This window comes from Vollenhovia emeryi, unplaced genomic scaffold (genome assembly GCF_000949405.1).
Source record: "Vollenhovia emeryi isolate VEMERY1.0 unplaced genomic scaffold, V.emery_V1.0 DF947975.1, whole genome shotgun sequence".
Taxonomy (NCBI): Eukaryota; Metazoa; Arthropoda; class Insecta; order Hymenoptera; family Formicidae; genus Vollenhovia; species Vollenhovia emeryi.
Window position 1 is genome coordinate 1 of NW_011958391.1, and position 1,570 is coordinate 1,570.

At 46.6% G+C, this 1,570-nt stretch overlaps 1 protein-coding gene across 1 annotated transcript; it reads left to right on the forward strand.

Annotated features, from left to right (window-relative positions):
• Positions 1-9: 9 nt before the first annotated feature.
• Positions 10-1,546, forward strand: LOC105557336. Its single transcript, XM_012004552.1, has one exon. The coding sequence runs from the start codon at positions 156-158 to the stop codon at positions 1,539-1,541; it is 1,386 nt and encodes a 461-aa protein (XP_011859942.1). The 5' UTR covers positions 10-155; the 3' UTR covers positions 1,542-1,546.
• Positions 1,547-1,570: the final 24 nt, after the last annotated feature.

The following is a 1,570-nucleotide window of genomic DNA, read 5'->3' on the forward strand; positions in this document are numbered from 1 at the left end:
GCATTAGTAATCTTGGCGAGTATAGCGATTTATATTTGAAAACAGACGTTCTGTTGTTGGCAGACGTTTTTGAGAATTTTCGCGACAAATGCATACGGAGTTACGATTTGGATCCCGCTCATTATTACACGTTACCGGGGTACACGTGGGATGCTATGTTGAAACATACGGGTGTTCAATTCGAATTGTTGACCGATATCGATATGCTTCTCTTTGTTGAACGTGTACGCGGTGGTCTGAGTCAGTGTTCCAACAGATACGCGCGAGCTAATAATAAGTATCTTTCGTCACACGATCCGTTGAAACCGTCGACATATCTCATGTACTATGACGTGAATAATCTCTACGGATGGGCTATGTGTGAATCATTGCCGTACGCGCAGTTTCAATGGGTCAGCGACGTGGAGAGTGTAGACGTAATGTCTGTGACCGCGGATTCCGATATCGGCTACATTATGGAGGTGAATCTTGCATATCCGCGCGAGCTCCACGACGCCCACGCGGACCTTCCGTTCTGCCCAACGCGCGCCTCACCCCCCGGCAAGGTTACCGATAAGCTTCCAGCGACGCTTCACGATAAGTCGCGCTATGTCATACATTATCGCAATTTGCAGCAATGTGTGCGTTATGGGATGCGTATACTTAAAATTCATCGCGTTTTACACTTTGCACAATCACCATGGCTGCGTGGATACATCGAACTGAATACAATGTTTAGAACTCGTGCGAATAACGAATTCGAGAGAAATATGTATAAGCTTATGAACAACGCGGTTTACGGGAAGACAATGGAAAACGTGCGCGAGCACGTTGACGTGCGTCTTGTGACGCGTTGGGAGGGAAGGTACGGAGCGGAAGCGCTAATTTCAAGGCCGAATTTCCACAGTAGAAGCATTTTCTCCGAGGATCTGATGGCCGTTGAGTTACGGAAACTGGAGGTAAAGCTCGTGAAACCAATCTACGTTGGCATGGCCATTCTGGAGATATCAAAAACGCGATTATACGATTTTCATTATGATTATATGGTGCCCTTGTATCGCGGTGTGTGTAAGGTAATGTACACAGATACGGACAGTCTGATTTATTTCGTCGAATGTGACGATATTTATGAGGATATGAAACGCTCCATTGAAAGATTCGACACGAGCGACTATGCCGAGAACAACGCGTACGGTATGCCGCGCGCGAACAAGAGCGTTCCGGGTCTGATGAAGGATGAGAATCGTGGCGCGATTATGATAGAATTCGTAGGTTTGAGAGCGAAGATGTATGCCGTGAGAGTGCTCGGAATGAGCGACACGAAAAAGATAAAGGGTGTAAAGAGAAACGTAGTCGAGAGAACGATAACGTTCGACGATTTCATGCAATGTTTGCGCGATATAACGGAGCAGTCGAGATCGCAATTCTGCGTGCGGTCGAGACTGCATGAGGTGTACACCGTTTCCGAAACGAAACTCGCTCTCAGTCCTCACGACGACAAGCGATACGTCATGCTCGAATCCTACGATACTTTGCCTTGGGGACATTACAGGGTGCCATAATAATAATACATATATACAAATTTATACCT